The sequence below is a fragment of the Pituophis catenifer genome, unplaced genomic scaffold (assembly GCF_029215685.1).
Source record: "Pituophis catenifer annectens isolate HBS135680 unplaced genomic scaffold, rPitCat1.0.hap2 SCAF_1, whole genome shotgun sequence".
NCBI lineage: Eukaryota > Metazoa > Chordata > Lepidosauria > Squamata > Colubridae > Pituophis > Pituophis catenifer.
The window spans coordinates 268,235,981-268,256,422 of record NW_027256881.1 but is presented as its reverse complement, the minus strand read 5'-3'; the positions used below and the strand labels follow the sequence as shown (position 1 = coordinate 268,256,422).

Sequence of the window (20,442 nt, the reverse complement as noted above, 5' to 3'; positions counted from 1 at the left end):
CTTCTGCCAACCTAGCTGTTCGAAAGCACATAAAAAATGCAAGTAGAAAAATAGGGACCACCTTCGGTGGGAAGGTAACAGCATTCCGTGCACCTTTGGCATTTAGTCATGCCAGCCACATGACCACGGAAACATCTTCGGACAGTGCTAGCTCTTCGGCTTTTAAACAGAGATGAGCACCGCCCCTTAGAGTCGGGAATGACTAGCACATAGTATGTGCAAGGGGAACCTTTACCTTTAGTCCATATTATTTTCCTAATCAAAGCTCTGTATTCCATTTCCCTGCGCTCTTCTGGGATTTTCAACTGGTAGTGCAGCATGGACAGTTCTGATGAAGAAAATGACATGTAATAAAGAATTGAGTAGGCCTTTCCTGATCCTCTGTTCCAACTGGCAGACCTTTTCCCCTCCAGCTTAATTTTATAATGAAAGGAAACGTCCCTGTATAAATACATCACTTGACTTCCACTTACAAGGATTATGTTCTGCCAACAGTTAATTCTTCTTTCTCATATAACTCTCATTTTGCTTTTCTGCAGAGTACACTTTGATCAATGAAAACTGTCCAGGGGCTGAATGGAATATCATGTGTCGGGAGTGTTGTGAATATGATCAGATCAAATGTGTGTGTCCTGGACAGAAAGAAGTAGTGGGATACACTATTCCTTGTTGTAGGAATGAGGACAATGAGTGTGACTCCTGCCTAATTCACCCAGGTATGTTGATTTACTGTACTGCTTTGATGTGCCCACCTGTACTCTTTTATTTACTGTATCAGTTTAATTTACATGCAGTAACTATGCTTGTAGCTAGGTGGAGCATGCAGCCTGTTTTGTCTGCCAAATTTTGGTGATTAATAGTTTTTTCCTCCTTAGAGATGGATAGATGCCAATATAAATGCTCACTGTGATGAAAGTTAATGCATATTGTTGTTAGCCTTTTCCTTTTTCTAGCAATAGAAACTCACATTTCAGGATTTTAGCATGGATGTTTGGAAGCTCTCCAAAAAGTAAGGTTACAGTTGGCTTTAGTACTATATGGAGGTTACAATTCAGTCTTCAAGGCCTAGTTTGCATACTATCTTCTTTTTTAAAAAATAGAAACGAATTATTATTGATTTCAAACTCAGCTGAGGAAAAAAAAATTAAGTTGAAGATGAAGGATATGAAGAAGCAGGTTATGAGACTGCTAAGAATATGTATCGATAGAATTCTTCCTAATTTGAAACTTATTCAGAAGCTGTGCTTCAGGCCAAATGGGATTGTCAGTGTAAGATTTCATTAAAACCACCATGTCCTCTTTTAGATTTTCCAAATGAGCCTAAATAAGTTAAAGCTGCTGTAATGTTGAGGCTTTAAAACAGCTGTATCTTTAAAATGACATATTAGTTCACACAGAAGCCAGAAGATGATGCAACTGGCTTAAATAAGTGCTGCACTTTCATCTCTATATGCTCCATAGCACTTCTAAATAATTTTTGAATGACACACAGCCCTCCTTTTTATTACATTGAATATTATATATTAATGTTGAAATTTGCAAATGACTATGAATAGTCATTTGCAGATGTATAAAATATATTCTGAACTCTTGTTCATAAATTTTAGGGCAGAAACTAGCACCGAATCCTATCTAAACTTTGAGCCATCATTGGGGCATTACTGAAATTAAAATTATAGTTTAGATTGATCTGACTAGATAGAAAGCAATATAGGATGTTCAGGAAGTAAATTTAATTTAAACAAGAGGATTTTCAGGAAAAGGAGGAAGAGATCAATAGGAGAAAGTCTTAGTTCTATAGCTGTAGGCATCTGTGAGTGATGGGAAGAGAGGTCGGGTGAAGAAATGTATATTGTGGCATCATAACACAAACCCTATGACTTTAGTATGTGCATCTTACATTAAAGTATAAGTATGAAACATGGTTGTTGTGTCATGCCATCGCTTTTTCAGTCATTGTAGACCAGGGGTGAAATGCTCTGAAGTCTGCTACTGGTTTGCTTCGCTACCGGTTTGCTTCATGCCCGCATGCGTGCTGTACGCTAAAAGTGCACTTTGCACACATGCGCACCACAGGCGCTACTGCCCAGCGCTGAAAAAGGAGGATTAAGAAGCCTTTTCTGAGTTCGCAAAGGTAAGTAGAATAGCGAGGGGGGGGAACAGCTCTGCCGCACGATTTAGATTCGCTAGAAAGCAGGATTTCCTGCTTTCTAGCGAATATAAATCGCGCAGCACAACTGATCGTTGGAAATAATGGTTCACCCGAACTGGTCGCATTTTTTACTACCAGTTCAGGAGAACCGTTCCGAACCGGTAGCATTTCACCCCTGTTGTAGACTACAGGAAAATTCATGTTTGTAATTTTTGTATCCAGCCCTCATAATTGTATTTATATTCTCTCTCTTTATGTTTGAGTGTGTTTGGCTTAGAGAAGTGTTTTGCTTGAAAGGACTTCTCCAAGCCCCATTTTATACAGCCAAAGTAAAAACATTGGTTGCATGGGCTATAGTTTGCAGCTACCTATCGGAGAAATCCAAAAGTGGATAAGTGTTCGTAATTAAAAGACTTTTCCTCCTCTTCTTTCAGGTTGCATGATTTTTGAGAATTGTAAGACCTGTCGCAATGGGTCTTGGGGAGGATCGCTAGACAACTTCTACATCAAAGGCATTTATTGTGCAGAATGCCGAGCAGGGTGGTATGGAGGTGATTGTATGAGTAAGTATTGGTCAGAGATGTACTTCAGCACAAGGAGAGCTGATGCTTTGGCTGGGAAAGGAAAACAACAACAACAAAAATCCTTATAGCTTATCCAGCAATGAGCTGCTAATGTCAAAGCAAAGATAAATTCCTAATCCTTTTCATGATCATTGACCACTCAATTTGAAAATATAAGACAATATAGCCAAAGACATTTTTTTTAGGGGTTGGGAAAATGATCTCATAGTGAGCTACTGGGGCTTTAAAGGCCAAAGGTATTTCTCCAATTCTTTTCCCAGGATCCCATTCTATTTCCCAGAGCTCTAAGGGCCCCCAAATGCAGATTGTTATGGACAATGCTTACTTTTCTGTAACCCTTTGCTGCCATCTAATGGTTATCCAAATCTGCACAGCACAGATCTGGTATGCTGGGTTCTAACCGGAGTGCAAAGTATTCTGTAGAATACAGCCATTGCCAGAGAGAAGGAGGGAGTTGGAGGAAGCTTTCTAGGCCAGAGGTCTCCTACCTTGGTCACTTTAAGACTTGTGGACTTCAACTCCCAGAATTCGCTGGCTGAGGAACTCTGGGAGTTGAAGTCCAGCCAAGATTGGAGACCGCTGTTCTAGGCTACCCTACAATTTACAGGAGGCAGTTTATAGATTTCTGCTTGGTCAGGAAATTGGAAAGTAGAGCACTGTTAGCAAGTGAATGTTCTGCCCCTCCTTGAAGACTACAGGTGAATAAAAGCTATCAACAACCCACTTAAATCGTATCCCCAATTTTTAATTTTCACTGCAATACTTTTTCTGAGCAAAATAGGTCCTTATGCCTAATCTGAATATTTTTCCAGGGCTTTTGGATGGGTGGGGAGAGAGAGGTGATTCCTTAGCAAAAGATAAATTCTGGGAAATCGGTAGGAATAGTTAACTGAAGAAAGTGTAAGGAGAATATTCATTGCTGGGTTGGCGGATAAAAATATGTACACCTTATATCTGCATTTGCAGAAAATTAGACCATATGGACTGAGTGATCAAAGAAAAATATGTTGGTTCAGGAGCACAATTCTTTGCACATCTCAAGGCCTGGAAATCCTTTTCTTTCTGTTTATTTGCTTTCTTGATTGTAGTACCAAGACCTATCCTGTAAGTGGTGCACATGAGATTTGCCAGGACAAATAAGAATATAACTACGATTATATTCTAGTTATTTCTTAAGATAACTTGTTACAGATTAGTGAGAAACCATTGCATGTGCAAAGACTAATAAGGATAATACACAAAATTTCATCACTCCAGCATTTTAAATGTACTACCTTTGAATATGGATGCAATACTGACTGACTGCAATTAGTTCTGATTTTAAAAAACCCTGTACTGAATTGTGAGTTTTGGAAATATGTTGATCTGAAGAGTAGATTGAGTATAAATATCTGTGATTCTTTCACTGCAAACTTATATTGTAAAATGCATCATTTCTTTTTTTAAAAAAGCTTCCCTTTTTGCTATCAGTAAAGGCACTGCAGGAATAGAGCATTCCTTTCCATACATATTTGCCAAGAGGTATGCCATTGAATTAAGTGGACCTTAATTTCAGTTACATGTGAATAAAATTGTAGTGCTATTATCAGTTAAAATGTAAAGTTAAACTTTACCAAATGCTAGTCTGCATATTATAATGTAATGTAGCAATGGAGGTCTTAGAAAAGTAATTCAGATGTTGTGAGGTATCTAAATCTAAAAAGATCAGAAATGGACAGGCAATGTGACACTGTATGGAAGCAAAAACTGGATTCTCCAGAAGCAAGATGGAAAAAGCATTGATGCTTTTGAAAATCAATGTGGGAGAAGAATCATGAGAATCCCATGGATTGCCAAGAAAACAAAGAAATGGCTCATAGAACAAATCAATCCAGAGTCCTCACCCAAAGCACAAATGACTAGGGTCAAATCATCCGATTATGATCCTGCTCTCCTCAGAAGTCAGGTGAAGATGGGGAAAAGAGGAGAAGATGAAGAGCAGCAAGGTGGTGGAACATAAATACAATAGCAATGTGCCTTACAGAAAGATTTGAATGATCAGATTGGAGTAGATCACGCTGGGGAAAATTAGTCAATTGCCTGTAAATCTGGTACATTTACACAATCAATTATCTTCATTTACATATATCTTATCAGTCTCTATCACAAACAGCCAGTATCCTCATATTCTCCTCACTTCTTCCAGAAAGGATGAAAATGAATAAAGAAGAAGAGGGTAGAGATGGGTTAAGGAACAATGTAAATGGGAGGAAAGAGAAGTATGCTAACAACTGTATGTAGATAAGTCTTATTATATTATCTTGTGAAAGCAGTATTTTCACATTTGAGGTCATTCATAATTCTTTCAGAGGGCTAATATCTCACTATGATCATTTATTTTCAGCTTTCAATAAGATGTAGAGAATTTCATCTTTGATCACTAGAATAGCTTCCATTTCCCAAGCGGTTTTCATTAAACTAGTTTCAGACACTCGTGTTAGATCAATTAGTTGTTGTTGACTCTTGTTTTTCTGTGGTGATGTGTCCTTCAGTAAGTAAGGAAAAGTAATCCTTCAGGTCTGGTAATGATGCACCAATTGTCTCCATCAGACACTGGTATCTATGCTGTAACTGCTGTATTGAAGACAGGTACAGCTAGACTCCTTAGTTTATCATCCAGTAGTTCAGCTACAGCCCTAAATGCTTTGTTAGTGTTTTTTTTTGGGGGGGGGGGGTGGTACTGTATATACCAGGGGTGTCAAACTGGCAATCCGTGGACTGCATGCGTCATGTGCAGGCCACACCCAACCCAGCTCCTCAAAGTCAAAAACATTGCAATACGTCACACAACAATCGAGTTTGACACCCTTGGTATATACTATACTTTGTGGTGTTCCTGTTATAATTAGTCATAAAATTACTGGTAACATGCTTCAGATTAAGCATGTGCAAATCAAGTTCTGCATCCTGTATTATTACTTTCAACCTGCATGAACATTTTTCACATACAAATAAATTAAAATGATAAGTCACCATTGCTAATTGGTTTAGCTATATACTAAGTACCTCATACTAAACTCATATGCTGTATAAATATCCAACTTACTGTTTTGTTTGGGGGTAAGCAACTTTCTGCGATATGCAAAAAAAGAGTTAAGTCAGCAAAACATCATAAAGGCACGAGGAAAGCGAAGAGGAAATGTAACTAAACCCAGTCCATATCAATACAATTCACAATATTCTCCATAACTATCTTTGCAAATATTGTTGCTTCCCTCATATCCGCATAGCAATTTTTACACTCTCTTGTGTTCTTTAAACTCTTTAATTTTCTCCATCCAGCATGCTTGTTTTGGATTCAGTCTTCATTTTTTTATATGACAACCTATTCAGTGAATGGACTGGTCACTGATTTTTGTATTCAATCCGTATTTCTTAATCATCCATTTATGCTGGACTATGTTTTACTGTGCAGAATTCTGAAGTAAACCATTTCCAGTAAATTCAGCTGACTTTACCTAACATACTCAACACTCATTTAAAAGTACCCTCTTATATACAGCAGCTTTTACTTGGTTCAGCTTTTATATGTTGCAGCAGCCCACTTACAGGTATTCCTCAATTTACAACCACAATTGGGACTGGAATTTTGGTCACCAAGCGATGCAGCCATTAAACAATTTTATGACCATTTTACCATGGTCGTTAAATGAATTACCATGATTGTTAAGTGAATCCAGCTTCCCCAAATGTCTTTGCTTGGCATAAGCTGACTGGAAAGGTTGCAAATCACAATCATATGATATGGTCACAAGATTATTTTATTTATTTTATTAAATTTGCTGCAACCATTGCAAATGTGAGTACCTGAAACATACAAATTACAATCATATGATGAGGGAGGCCATGCAAGGGTTGGTAGATCTTTGAGGGTAGGTTACAAATCACTTTTTCCCGAAGTTGACACAGTTTGGAATTATAGTTAAACACATGGTCTGAGGACTATCTGTACTACCCAGTTTCTGCTTTTTACCAGCATTTATAGTCTTATTTTTTTCCTATTCATTTTTCTACATTTTGCAAGCATTGTACCAAGATATGCCTGTTTATCTGCTTGCTGTCTTCATCAGTAAGAAGTAACTTGCAGCATTCACTCTGTTTTTTCTGTCACAGATCTATGATCTGTGTGAATCACACAATTTAACATTTGCTGCAGATCTTTGGGTGTTCAGTCAACTACATGGCGTTTTCTACATATGAAAATACACATATTTACATTACAAATCAATGAACCTCTAATGTCACTATAAGTGTAATTATCCATAAACATATTAAACAATCAAGGGGATACTGCACTCTCATATCTTATTCTCTATTTTGAATATTGAATAATTCACCAAGTATACCATTTATTTTAGGGCATACTTTTCTTCCAATTTATGCTACTCCTACTGCATTCAGAAGTCAGAATTTAAATCTGAAGTTCTTTCACTATTTAGGTTTAAATCTGTGGTTTTGTCTTTTGTGGTTGATTTCATGGACACCTATTTAAGAAGAAAGTTACATTTAAAAATATTTGTTACTGTTAGTGTATTTAGTATATTTACTCTAATTCTGTGGCCTCAGGCAAAAATTATGTTCCAAAAAGTTTTGCCATCTTTTTTCCAGACACAAAAGGAACAATGATTGTGACAGCCTTTCAGAATTTATTCCGACCCTCTTCCTTTCCTAAGCACCTCTTCTTCCTCCTTCAAGACAAGGCAGGATTTATGTTCAGCATTTAAATTATTCTTGAAACTTTCCAAATCACTCTCTCTCTCTCTCTCCCTCTCCCTCCCTCCCTCCCTCTCTCTTTCTCTTTCTCTCTCTTTCTGTGTCTCTCTCTGTGTCTCTCTCTTTCTCTCTCTGTCTCCCTCCCTCCCTCCCTCTCTCTCTTCCCTTCCTAAGCACCTCTTCTTCCTCCTCCAAGACAAGACAGGATTTATGTTCAGCATTTAAATTATTCTTGAAATTTTCCCAATCTCTCTCTCTCTCTTTCTCTCTCTCTGTGTCTCTCTCTTTCTCTCTCTGTCTCTGTCTCTCTCTGTCAGTCTCTCTGTGTGTTTCTCTCTGTGCGTCTCTCTCTCTCTCTCTCTCTCTCTCTCTCTCTCTCTCTCTCTCTCTCTCTCTCTCTCTCTCTCTCTCTCTCTCTCTTTCTCTTTCCTTTAGAAATAAAAGTATGTTTTGGTTGGAAGCTGCCTGGCTGATAATTAAATATCAAAGGATGGGCAAGTATCGTGTATCCCTCTGGTGGATGGATTAGAAACAGAAAAATGACAATCAGATCTGACCATGTATATGTTTCATGCAGAAATGGTTTGTGACAAATAGAAGCTTGTTTCTCTGGAGCATTCTTTGAATGGCTCTCTCTTTAGCCTTTGGACCACCTGCTTTGTTGGCCAGTCCTACTTCCTTGGCAGAAATGTTCCACAAGTTCATATTGTACTGTTCTCCAAAGAAAGGTGCATTCAATATTCCTTGCACGGCACCATCTCTTTGCACCAGTTCTCTCTTGCCAATGGCAAGAGAAAGAAAGGAAACAGAAAAGCCCCCTTATAATGAAAAGGGAATGTTCTCTGAGGTGATTCAAGGACCCTTGTCAATCCTTCTGAAGAAGGTTTCCTGCAGCTTTGTCTCAGGTTGTTTTGAGAGGAGAGCCAGCAACTGTGCTACGTTTCCTCTCCCCAGTGTGGGAAGCTACATTAGTTTCCAGCGGATCCTGGCATATCTCAACAACATCCTAATGACAATCATGGGGGCAATGTAATTAATTCTCCAGTTTTTCACATCAGGAGCCAAGAAGCCCTGGTGTGGAATGAAGCACTTATGACAGACCTTTCTGAGCTTGTTTTGTGTTTTATTGGAATCTACATAGCTGAGGGTAATTGAGGGTAAACTAGCAAATGATTTGCATTTATAGGAATGGACAAATCTTAGCAAGGTAGAACTATGCAGGATACAGGAAATACTGAGATAGGACATTTGGCACGTTACTGAAGATGATTCAATCACATCACTGTTCATTAGAGAAGCCTCCTCTTACTTGGAGTTTTCTAAATGTGTTAAGAATTCCCAGAGTTTCAATGTAAACACATCTTGGAATGGCACTAGTTCTTCTTAATGACCATAGTTTCATAAAAGTTCTCCTGATCGACACTTTCTGAAATCTGAAGGAGCTAAGCAAGAGTGCTATTGTGTAACAGTTATTACCAACCAGTACCAAAATAATAGTTTTACATTCTGTGTTGTCTTTGGGCTCCTTGTATTCTTTATTTGTTTGTATATTAGAATTTAAGACTGAAGAAAACCTGTGTCACTCCTTTTGCCATTTTTGCCACAGAAAATTCATGTAAGCAATTACTTTTGCTGAGGAAAGCAAGAAAAGTGCTATTATGGTTGGTTGCATAGCCAGCCAAATGTTTTGGCAATTTTATCCATCTATTCTGCCCTTCCCAAGAACCTGAGATAGGCAGATGTTGTTTAATGGTGCCATTGTAGGATATAAAGTAAAGCTGCCTTTTGCAATTGGACAGATAGAAATATTGATAATGTGCAAATTTTCTAAGTGCCCTTCAAGATTTTTGGGTATGTCATCCAGTGTGCTGATAACCAATAGGACCATGGCCTGTTTATGCTATACAGATAATCCTCGACTTATAACAGTTCACTTAGTGACCATTCAAAGTTACAACAGGATTGAGAAAAGTGACTTATGACCATTTTCCATGCTTATGACCTTTGCAGCATCCTCATGGTCATGTGATTAACATTCGGATGCTTGACAACCAACTCAAATTTATGACGGTTGCAGTGTCCCAGGATCATGTGATCAGTTTTTGCAACCTTCTGACAAGCAAAATTAATGGAGAACCCAGTTTCACATAACAGTCGTGATACTAATTTAACAATTGCAGTGATTCACTTAACAAATGTGGCAAGAAAAGTCATAAAATAGGGCAAAACACATTTAACAAATTTCTCACTTAGCAACATAAATCAGTAATTGTGAGTGAAACCTGTATAATCTTTCAACCTCAATTGTCAGATCATAATACTTGTGGTCTTCTCCAATTCTTTGTCTCCTACTATTCCTTGGTATTATCACAGCAATTATCCACACTTTCTTCTTTTCAACCCCAGTTAAATCTGGTGTGTTATATGTCAAGACTTGTTCCAATTATTAACCAGTTGCTGATGTCTCTTTTATTCAATATTTCATTTAGTTGTTTAGTCATGTAAACTAGTCAGGTATTTGGGAAGATTTTCTCATGTGCATACGACCAATAACTTGTATTTTGGCATTGTTCCTGAGGTAAATTTTCTATAAATATCTATGTGATTTTTCTTCTCCTTCTCTTTAGGGTGTGGACAGATTCTCCAAGCTTCTAAGGGTCAGATTTTATTGGAGAGCTATCCACTGAATGCCCAGTGCGAGTGGATTATACATGCCAAACCTGGATTTGTGGTTGAATTAAGGTAGGATTTTAATGTACTGAATTTTCTTTTTATACGTGTGGAGAAAGGTATGTTGAAGTATCAGACTAATATTTCAAACCTGGCACCAAATGAATTTTTACTGGCTCCTCCCCAGAGCTATTTCAATCACAGAATACAAAGTATCTAAATAAATAAATGCCTGCCTCTGTGTCAGTTTAAAAACATTAAAAATAAATGCAACAGGATATATTCTCAGTTCATTGGCTCTCAGGCCATCTTTATTAATGGAAGATCATTCCATGAGTGAACTAGAAATTTGTTCACGAAGGCATATTCTTTACTATTGAATCATTATTTCTCTATGCGTCTATGGAGATTCTCAGTCATCCAGTCATGGTTGTCCCAAAGGTGCTTTTTCAAAAGGCAGTTGGACTTCCTTTGTTTTCCTTGAAGATGTTTCACTTCTCATCCAGAAAATATCTTGGATGAGAAGTGAAATGTCTTCAAGGAAAACAAAGGAGCTACAGTTGCCTTTTGAAAAAGTACCTTTGGGATTATTTCTCTACATTCTCCGCCAATCTCAAAATGAGTCTTCTTGAATTATGATGAAGTCTGGAAGAGGGCTGTTCATATGATAGAAGCTTCTTACAGATTTGAAAGAACGTTGGTAGTACAGTAATTCTACTTGTGGTCTCTGTTATTAACTCTGTTTTGTGTAATTTGCAAAAATGCAGGCGAAAAACCTTTGAGAGTCAGAAGAAGCAAAGTAGAAATTCAGTCCTATAGCACAAATAGAACAGAGATATAATTTTGGTGTCTGAATTTGTCCTCTATCTCTCGTTCTGTCTTTTTCTTTCTGGTCAAGGTTTGCCATGCTGAGTCTAGAGTTTGACTACATGTGTCAGTACGATTATGTGGAAGTCCGTGATGGGGACAGTGTTGACAGCAAGTTAATTAAACGCTTCTGTGGCAATGATAGGCCTCTCCCAATACGAAGCACTGGCTCCTCCCTTCATGTCCTTTTTCATTCAGATGGTTCCAAAAATTTTGATGGATTTCATGCAGTTTTTGAAGAAATTACAGGTAAGAAATATGCTTAACTAAAATAGCTTGTTTTTATTTTATTTTTTTACTTTTTAATGCTATTGAAATGCATTATATTGAGATCTTAATATGAAAACAAGCTCAATTACAATTGTAAAAATTGATCCATGGCTGATTTTATCTACAAATAACCCAATTTTTCTAGTTTTTTTCCCTCCCATAACTAGTTCCCAATTCTTGGAAGCTGCAAACATGCATTCTTATCTAATCAGACCAAATGTGTTTGAGGTCAACTTTAGGTTGACTGTGATGTAAGATTTACCCATAATTTTAAGTAGATAGAAGAAGAGAATAACAATACAATGTGTAGGAAAGCATCATTACAATGGGTAAATGGCATAATTTATTTATGAAATCGATTTATCTATGAAATTTAAAGGCTACCCAAAACAACTCTGGTGAAAGTAAGACAGAATAACAATAATTTAAAAAACACCAGAAAGAAGGTAGATAATGTTCACATTATCCTACTAACCCACAAACACACTATCTCTAACAGAAAATATAACCACTAAAAATCCACAACATCCTATCTAAGGCACAGGATAAGAACCAAGCCCCATCAGGGTGGGAGATACATGATTTTTACATGGATATTAATATTTTTTTTTCTACAAATAAGCAGCAAAATTCTATCCACCATATTTTCTTCTGCACCCTATGCATTGGAATCCTAAGAACTTACATGTATTCATTCATACAATTCTTTGAAAATGCTACTTCCTTTTTATTATTGTCACTTCCATGCAACTATACTATTTCTAATCCCACTTCCCTTAAAAAACATTGTGAAACTGATCTGAAATTCCTGCTACCAGTCGAAATGCAGAGAATAGCATAACAGTGAGGCAAAAGTGAGTGAAGGAACAGTTCTTAATAGAGGCAGAATGAGACCCCACTGAAAGACAGAATGCATGGAAGGCCTGTATAGCACCTTAGGAGAAGGGGTTGGATTTGTTGAGTTTTACCTACATTTGAGCAGGGCTCATCATAAATTGACACAGTTTCTGGATTTGTGTCAATGTTGTAAGATCGATCTGGGGATAATTCTTAGGGATAATAAATATGAAACAATAAAGTAGTATTTAAGTGGTTGTGATGTTCTATGTATGTCATTACAGTGCATGTTGGTAGGATATTGGCATTGGACAATGGCATGTTGTAGGCCTGCAATGTAGTCTATATAGAATTCCATTTCCTTGGGTTAAAATTGGACTTTGGTTTGTATAAATTAAATAAATACAAAAAGGAAATGATTGCTGTAAAAATGAGGATGAGAGAAAAATTCTATAAGGCACATATAGAGAAAAAGATAGTAGGAACTAAATTTATTTATTTATTTATTTAATATAACTTATATGCCGCCCTATCTCCATAGGACTCAGGGTGGCTCACAACAATTAAAACAAACCAATAAAAACATAAAATACATACATAAACAAATATTAAAACCCGTTAAAATAATCGAAAACCCTCCCAGTCCAGGCTAGGTGCTGCGAACACCATGTTTTTAATTCACGGCGGAAGGTGCGGAGGTCAGGAGCCAACCGGAGCCCCAGGGGGAGTTGATTCCAAAGGGTGGGCGCGCCCACAGAGAAAGTTAACAGTCAACAATAAAGTTAATAGTCAACAATAAAGATTGCAATAGACAGAAAAAAAGTAATTTTGATGGAAATAAATTATTATTTTGGAAGTACACGATGAGGGCTAAGCAAGGAGCCTCCAGGATAATAAAAGGAATTATAACAATAATGAAATGATTTGGGAGATACTTAAAGTGAGTGAATGCTTGAAGAAGTACTTTAGACATTTATACAGAAATGGTAGTTAACCTGTCAAAAAGCACAATCTGAAAATGTTGAAAAATGGAAAGACTATAGGTATAGAAGGTTTAAGTGGAAAAAAGTTAAAATGCAGTCATCTTATGGAAAGTTTGTGCTTCTTGTTTAATTATGTGTGAAGATTGTGACTGAGCCTGATAACTGGAAGAATGCTGCTATTGTTCCTCTATTCAAAGAGAACAACAGTGAGCATGGAGGCATCACAGAGGCTGGGAGAAGTTTAAGGGACAAAAGACAGTGTGAGCAGTGGTGAAAACAGGATGGTTTATATAGAAAGAGAAATACAGAAGGGTAGCAAGGGGTAAACTAGAATTAGCCATACAGTAGTTCCCTTTTCTATCCTTTATCTCATGCCTTAATTCATTTGGCTTTCTGTTTCTTACTCTTTTCTGTGCTTTGCCTAATGATGCTTACCCCCCAAGAGAATAGTGTGATGTGTACATATGCATAGCAACACTACATTGATCTATACTTAGAATTCTTATGTGGCCTCTTAGGTGAACTGGGTTCTTTCACAATACTTCCATTTTATGAAAATTGGACGGAGAAAAATTGTGAGAGAGTTCCATGTCAAAAATAGCACAGTGAAGTATCGAAAAATGACTCTAGTCCTCAGCTTTCCACTTAAGGCTGAATTCAAGGCATACTTTACTCTTTGAAACAATAAAGTAGATCAAAAATGGTTTTTCGAGCCAGCGAATTGAGTCATTTCAAGTCCATTCCCAAGAATGAATTCAGAATGCTGGATCTCTCTACCCATTCTTATTTGTCTTGGGGCATTGACAGCAATGGACAATTGATAATAAAGAAAAAATAATGTTGACAGGATACAGGACAAAGATGGACTATAGAGGAGGCCTCCAATGGCTTTCTGCTGGAAGGCCTTTGAGAATCTCAAATAGGCCTCAAATATTGTCCTGCCACTTCAAAGTCCATCGCTCGGTCTACTTTAGATTGTGTCCCTATTTGATCTGCTGGGCATGATTTTTCCCTCCCTTGTTATTACATAAAGTACAAACAGTACCATCACAGTAGCTGCTAGAAGGAGGGCTATGTTAATTAAAGGGTCTATAAAAAGACAAAAGTCGACTCCATGAAATGAGACTTGACGTGGGATATGTTGCAGAAAGGCCTCCCACCCTCAAGGGACTAACACATTCCATACAAGGGGGGATTAATAGCTCTCAATTCTTCTTCTCAGTGGGAACCGCTTGGTATTCCGCTACTGCCACCCCCCTTTATTTCCGCCCCAGTTTTTAGCTGCAATTATGGAGAGATAAGGTGGGTGCTACTCAGATAATCTATGCAGAGCAGACTCCAGTTTGACTGTATACAGCTCAAATGAAAAACTTTTAAAATGTTCTCCTTGGCAAAGCATTTACCTGTTCCATGAAACTGTTGATGAGAAGGGATGTGCTTTGCATGATGAGCAAAGAGGGTGGGATAAATTTTGCCTTAGCTGTGGGACCTCCAGCAGCACAAACTTAACAAACTGCCGCTGTGTGAAATCTTTCCCCGTACAAAAGCCTTGAGAGTAGTTGAAGGTCAGTGTAAGCGGAGGAACACAATTTCCTTGGCCGTCTTCCTGTGTTTATTGTTCGGATCCCATTGACGGACTGAAAGCCTGTACAGTGCCTCAAGAGGAAACCGATGTTTTCAAGACTATCTTTCCCACCTCAGCTGAGTTTGGATTGCAACTCTAGAACTCCTGATTCATGATTGCATGAACTTTGACGTATTGGCTGGGAGTTTTGGGAAAACTTTTCTAAGATGACAGTTCTAAATGTTAAGTTGTTTAAACCTTATCATTAAGCATTCTTTGAAGGATGATACTAAGTGTCAGGGTTCTAAGTTGGATATGATATATGCAATAAAACTAATCTTTGAGGAACCTACCTGCGTCCGAGTGGGTTTAATGTCAGGGTTCCAAGTAATGCACCCATAGCAAACAAAACTCTGAGGCTGGTAGGTTCCTCAAAGATTAGTTTTATTGGATATATCATATTGGTACAGGCTGGTGAAAACTGACTCTAATTGTTCCCATGGTTTTCACCTAATTAAAAGTAAAAAAAAAAAAATCCCCTTCTCCCAAACAATCAGTCACATGGTCCAATCAGGGTGCAACCCGGTTGCTTGGGCAACATCACCCCTCCTTGCTTCAGCCACCTGTGGGAATGTCCTTGGTTCACAAGGGAAACTATTTTGTTTTGGCTACCAAACCCCAGCTATCACTATTCCCCCCTCCTTAACCCTCATCTCTATTGTGGCAACCCTGGAGCCTCAAAATGGCCTCAGTCAGGTCAGCTCCAGAGTTGACACTAAGAGCAGTACTTACATATTGAACATAACAAGTTTCAATACTGTATATTTAATAATGGGTAGAATCTTTCCATCTCCTCTGGCACATTTCATTTTTGAGCCTTTAGTTTCACATCACCTTCACTAAAAACTTTTTCAGACAGCTTGCAGTGTTGCTCGCTCTCTTCATTGACATTTCACTTTTATTTGATCTCCATAGGCTCTTTTGCTGTAAATGCAGTTGTAGAGTTCTCCTCTGTGGCTTCTTCCATGCTGCTTTATTCCTAATTCCCTAAAACTATAAAGGATCATTTTGCAGTTGTGACACACAGCTAATTACATATCTTATTCAGAGATAAGTTGGCTTTAAGAACACTAATTGTGTATCCAAGCTTCTCCCTTGGGAACTGCTTCAATTTTTTTAAAAAGTTGTTGTTTTAGCATGGAATTATCTCAATCAATTCTCATTACCTTGTTTTTGATAACATTTGGGCAACAAAATTTGATTCACAAAAAGGATTATTGGGGCAGAAGATGGGTTAGGTAGAAGCATTTTTAACATCCCTGTCTCACAGCTTCAAGGACACTTTGTTTTTTTATCACACATCCCCAAATACTCACATTATAAATGTCTTTCACTAAGAGAGAAAGGAGTGTAAAGGAGAGAAAAGAGGTGAAAGTCTGTGGAAGGAATTGAGAAGTCTCGTACATTTTCAGGTTGTTCTTCATCTCCATGTCTACATGATGGAACCTGCCTCGTTGATAAAATTGGTGATTACAAATGTGCCTGCTTGGCTGGCTATACTGGAAATCGCTGTGAAAGCTGTGAGTATATCACCGTAGCTATGCATATGCATAAACATCTTCAAAGGTTCTGGGTTGTCATTCATTCAGCTACTGTTTGGCATTCTCAAGTACAACGAAATAGACTCGAAGGCCATGCTTCTACAACCGAATACAGAAAAACAGAGTTGGAAGGTACCTTGGAGGTCTTGTAGGCCAACCACTACTCAAGCAGGAGACCCTAATGGGGCAGACATGTTCTTTAAGAATATCCTACAAGAACATCTTATTATTGCATTGGACTCGCCTTTGGTTTGTCCTCTGCATAATGGAGTTCTCCCATCAGTTCTGATGTCCCCAGGTGTGTTGAGATAATTTCCAATCTCTCTAGTCAGGCCAAAACATCTGAAAAAGTATCTTAAGACTTGCCAATTTCAGTTCTGAGCATTTTTAAAAGAATGTTCTGTTCTGAGCCCATGAAGACTTTCACGCATGAAAGATAGACTGATTTGAAGAAGATTGAGATAATCTTTTTATATTTTTTTGGAACAAAAATATTTCTCACTTTGGGTAATGCAATTGAATATATAAATTATCATGACCATTACTTTTTTTCCATAATTCTAAGGAACTGAGGCTATTTTGCTATTTTTAATGTGGAGTTATTATATCTCTTTTTAAATTTATTTACATGGATAAAGTTTGAAAGTACTTTACTAGCCTTTGAGGTACGTCTATTCATTTAAGAACCGTTCGAAGTTACAACAATATTGAAAATAGTGACTTACGATCTGTCTTCACACTTACAACTGTGCAGAATCCCTGTGAGTTTCACATGATCACAAACTGGGCATTTGCTCACATTTACAATGGTTGTAGGATCCTGGGGACAAGAGGTCACAATTTGTGACATTCCCAGCTGACTTCCAACAGACAAAGTCAATGGGGAAGCTGGTAGGGAAGGTTACAAGTCGTGATCACATGGCGACTCAGTTAACAACCATAGCAAAACGTTGTAAGATTGTGTGTAATCACATGATGCCCCGCTTAATGACTGCACTGCTTAACTCAAAGTTTACAGTCCCAGTTGTGGTTGTAAGCCAAGGACTATTTGTAAATACTTCATTACTTATATCTCATGGATAATCTGTTTTTAAACAAGTCTTGGGCTGGAGAGTTCATCCAATAGAGAATGCCTTTAAATAGAAAAAACATATTTTTTGACAATTCTTTATGTTTTTGTACTGAAAAATAGGGCAGATGGCTGCTTCAGGAAGTAATTAAGAACTGAGTCTAACATTTTTAACATTCAGATGCCGGAATTGGGTTAGAATTGGTCCTAAATATCTATGTACAGTACATTTGTATGTGTGGGTGTATGATGATGTTGAGTGACACAATCATTACCTTTTGAGTTACTTGAATCAGAAATGTCATATGATTCTAGAGGAATGGAATTATACTGACTATGACTGAAAGCTTAGGTTACTGGAAGACTCCCCTGAAAAATATGCCATTTAGTATGCCTATGTTTTCTCTGGATGTTTATGTAGGCATTTCATTGTTGAAAAGTTCTATTTCATATCACTCTTAACAGAGTTTACATGGCAGTATTTCAACTGAGCAATTCTTTGCACAAGCTCCAGATTCACACTTGCATCCTGTTGCCAGTCCTTCATGCCTCCTCAGATAGATTATAGATAGAAAGATAGATAGATAGATAGATAGATAGATAGATAGATAGATAGATAGATAGATAGATATAGAGGGGGAATGATAGAGATGATAGAGATAGAGATTGATATTTTATCCAACTGAATGGCTACTGTGGGAGTTTCTTTTAAGAAACTGCTGGCAGGCACAGCAAGTGCACTTTGAATCCCCCTTTCCTCTTAGTTCTATCTGTATTCTTGCTTATTGTTTGTTTATTTTATGTTTATTAATTGTCAGTACATGGCTGTGGACAGCTTACAAAAATCAAACACTACAAAAAGAACAAAGTACAATCTTAACACATGTGGAAAGTATATAAAACCAAATGCAAAGTAAATAACAGAATCCCCACCTGAGGTCTGTCAAACAATCTACATTCAACATAACCACTGTATGAGCTTTACTGCATATCTTGTGGCATGGAAATGTATTGAATAACAAATAATCAAGAGGAAATTCACAATTACAACTATAAAATTTCTGGTGGCAATTTTAAAATCAAGAAACGTAAGAAAGAAAAGAAGGAAATTACAATTAAATTCTTCCTAAAACAAGCCAGAGAGGGAGCAGTATGCGTAATGTAGACTCAAACCCACATGAATTCATCACTCCTGCTCTTGTCACTATCACTTTCTTACAACTCCTTTCCCCACTCCCTTCCTTGAGTCTGGCAATGCATGGTAAACCTCATTCCTTCTTTGCATTCACACCAACACATTTTCATAGACTTGCATCCTTAATTCTGTGCCCTAACTCTGACTAATGACTTGTAAAGCTACTGCATTGTTGGCAATTTATGGAGTCTTCACTTTTAATATTGCTGAATTGTTCAAAGTTGGTGTCATTTTAGACATTTCAATTATTTATCATTTTCCGTGATGACCTAATTGCTATTATATATTTTGTGAGCTTACTACACAGTTTACTTACACATTATAGAAGTAGCTTGAAAATATAACAGAGGCAAAGGGAACTGCAGCTATTTATTTTATTTTATTTTTTTTGCTTTAATTTATATGCCGCCCTTCTCTGGAGACTCGGGGCGGCTTACAATGCGTTAAGCAATGGCCTTCATACTTTTGTATATTTATACAAAGTCAGCTTATTGCCCCCACAATCTGGGTCCTCATTTCACCTACCTTTGAAAGGATGGAAGGCTGAGTCAACCTTGAGCCTGGTGAGATTTGAACTTGCAGTAATTGCAAGCAGCAGTTGTTAATCACAGTGCTTTAGTCCAGTGTACTACAGGCTAAATTTGATTTCTTGTCCTATCCCATTCTCCATCACCTATAAAAGTAGGATCCAATGACAATTGAATAAGTAAATGTTCATTTGACTGTTCTCTTCCCACCAAGTTCTTTGTAATGTTCTTTTTATACACGGCAAATGTTGGGGCTGCTGATTTCCATACTTTGTACCTGAGCATTGCCATCTTAGTAGTATAATAGTAAATAGTACAGCAGTAGTACTGCTGGCTGGGGAATTCTGAGAGTTGAAGTCCATACATCTTCAAGCTATTAGAATACAGCAGAGCTGTCAAATTTGTGGCCAGAGGGCTGGATGTGTCACACGCTGGCCCTGCCCACCCCCAATTTAGCGAAGGGGGGGAAGTCATGATACGTCACGTCATGATGACATGACAACATGAGTTTGACACCCATGGAATACAGTATTGCAGGCTAACTACCCACTGCCAGGAGTTTGATCCTGACAGAGTTCAAGATTGACTCAGCCTTCCATCCTTCTGAGGTTGGTAAAATGAGGACCCAGATTTTGGGAGCAACATGCTGAGACTCTAAATTGCTTAGAGAGGGCTGTAAAGCACTATGAAGCAGTATATAAGTCTAAGTGCTATTGCTATTGTTACTAAAGTTGAGAAACACTGTAATAGTATGATTCTTTTCATAAACATTGGAAACCAGTCTAACTGAATAATCTTATTTTGAAGGGAAGAGCCCTCTGACTTCTATGAAACAAAGTTTTTAAAAGAAGCATTTAATTCCTTTTACTCTTTTAGAGGAAGTGCAGGGTTCTTTTGCATATAGAACTTGTAAGTTAAACATCAATGCATAGTCTTCAGTAATTTGGTGATTACAGAATGTTAATCTTCCTCTGAAATTTTCAAATTTAGTTCAAATATTCTTTTTTCTGAGAAGTCCAAAGCCGTACACCATCCTTCCCCACTTCCCCACAAACAACAGGAAAACTACAAAGCAGGAAATAAGGATTAATAAAAGATTTCTGCTTTGCATATGAGCTATCTGGAAAGGAGATAAAAACTGGATAGATGGGCAAAAAGTAGAAGCTTTAGATGCACCTGTCAATTTTGAAACGGATCTAGGCTGCCGTAGCCATCTTTTCATTTCTCAGCTCGCCACACAGTATTGGGGATGGGGAAGAAGCTTGGAATGTCAGCCCAGAGAATAACAACAGTTCATCCCGTGGAACCAAGTTCATCTCAACAGGTGCTGGCCAGAGACTGGAAGGAGTTGCCAGGGAAGGCGCCAGAACA

General features: G+C 37.8%; 1 protein-coding gene across 2 annotated transcripts in view; it reads left to right on the top strand.

Annotated features, from left to right (window-relative positions):
- The first annotated feature begins 571 nt into the window (after nt 1–571).
- Nucleotides 572–20,442, top strand: part of PAMR1 (peptidase domain containing associated with muscle regeneration 1) — a 62,554-nt gene continuing 42,683 nt past the window's right edge. The window contains exons 1-5 of one of the 2 annotated variants that reach the window (XM_070931205.1): nt 587–716; nt 2,587–2,715; nt 10,116–10,230; nt 11,057–11,274; nt 16,152–16,259. In XM_070931205.1, coding sequence (XP_070787306.1) covers nt 587–716; nt 2,587–2,715; nt 10,116–10,230; nt 11,057–11,274; nt 16,152–16,259 — 700 coding nt within the window. Of the gene's footprint in view, nt 717–2,586; nt 2,716–10,115; nt 10,231–11,056; nt 11,275–16,151; nt 16,260–20,442 lie in introns of both variants that reach the window. The other variant, XM_070931206.1, reaches the window with a different exon arrangement.